The 1,246-nt window shown below is 47.5% G+C and overlaps 1 protein-coding gene across 1 annotated transcript; it reads left to right on the top strand.

The window, feature by feature from the left end:
* Positions 1-27: 27 nt before the first annotated feature.
* GINS4 (GINS complex subunit 4) lies at positions 28-1,240 on the top strand (the record flags this gene model as incomplete). The annotated part of the gene is made up of 3 exons (XM_057389528.1): positions 28-129; positions 426-539; positions 984-1,240. Coding segments are annotated over 3 exons (318 nt in total), but the record flags the coding sequence as incomplete, so codon positions are not given.
* Positions 1,241-1,246: the final 6 nt, after the last annotated feature.

Below are 1,246 nucleotides of genomic sequence, written 5' to 3'. Positions count from 1 at the left end.
GTGGCTGGGCTCCTCCCCGCCTGACAGCCTGCCTTCTTTCAGGCCTGGCTGAACGAGAAATTTGCTCCAGAACTGCTGGAGAGCAAACCTGAAATAATCGAGTGTGTTGTGGAGCAGCTGGACCATATGGTGAGTTCTCAGGCGGGGGTGGTGGCACAGGCAGGCCCTGCGTGCCCGGTCTGGTAAAAACATTCCTGAGGCTCCCAGGGAGTGCCAGGATTGGCTGCTTCCCTCTCTCTGAAACAAAGCTTATCCAAGTTTCTTTGAAGTTGCCTTGGAGAGGAGCTGGAGTACAAGGAAGTACGTGCTTTGAGTCACCAAAAGCAGCCACAGTCTGGGTTTATGGGTTCTCTGTACAAAACCTATATTCCTCTTTTTCTTGGTTGACATTCCAGACACTTCATTTCTCTTGCTTTTTCTTGCAGGAAGCAAACCTGAAACGGGCAAAGAAAGGAGATCTGAAGGTCAGTGTTCACCACATGGAGATTGAAAGGATCCGWTACGTGCTCAGCAGCTACCTGCGCTGTCGGCTGGTGAAGGTAACACTTGCTGTGTAGCCTAGAGGGTGAACAAGGGGCTTTCAGAGCCACCTTTACTCACACAAAGCTTCCTGCTGCAGCAAGGCRTTTAATTAAAGCATGTTCTCTCTCTGTACTCAGAAGTGTAACTCAAAGAAATTAATTTCTCGGACACACTTTCATATTGTAGTGAAGACCACAGCCATGCTGATCACAACACTGAGAGCTGTTTGGTTCATCTAAGCCCGAGGTGGCACAGCTGAATGCTGTCCCATTCTGCCTGAGTTCTGCTGTGTGCACACATGGTTGCATAGTTTGGCCATCCCATGTGATGCCATAGTTGATTTGGGCAGGCCTGTGGCTGCTCATGCAGCTCTAGAGGAAGCCAGTGGACAGTGGAGATTTAAGCACTGAACTTGTGAGAGACACCTACGTTCATTCTTTTGGATTGTGTTCCAATRTTAGATAGAGAAGTTTTTTCCCCACATCCTGGAGAAGGAGAAGTCTCGAGCTGAAGGGGAGCCCTCTGTTTTGTCACCAGAGGAGTTTGCTTTTGCTAAAGAGTGAGTATGTTTTTGATGTATCTTYCTCCCYTTTTRTAGATTATAGAAACTCACCTGTGTGTTTTRCTGAAGTTCTGGGAGCTTTAGATAGGTTTTAAATAACATCCAGTGTGTTTTACCAGGAGGGTTCCTTATGGGCGAGAAAGGAACTGAAACAAAATAACT

This window comes from Malurus melanocephalus, unplaced genomic scaffold, assembly GCF_030028575.1.
Source record: "Malurus melanocephalus ecotype Western Australia unplaced genomic scaffold, MMel_1.1 scaffold_8002, whole genome shotgun sequence".
In the NCBI taxonomy this organism is placed as follows: Eukaryota; Metazoa; Chordata; class Aves; order Passeriformes; family Maluridae; genus Malurus; species Malurus melanocephalus.
The sequence above is the reverse complement of the archived record's forward strand: the minus strand, read 5'-3'. Positions and strand labels throughout refer to the sequence as shown.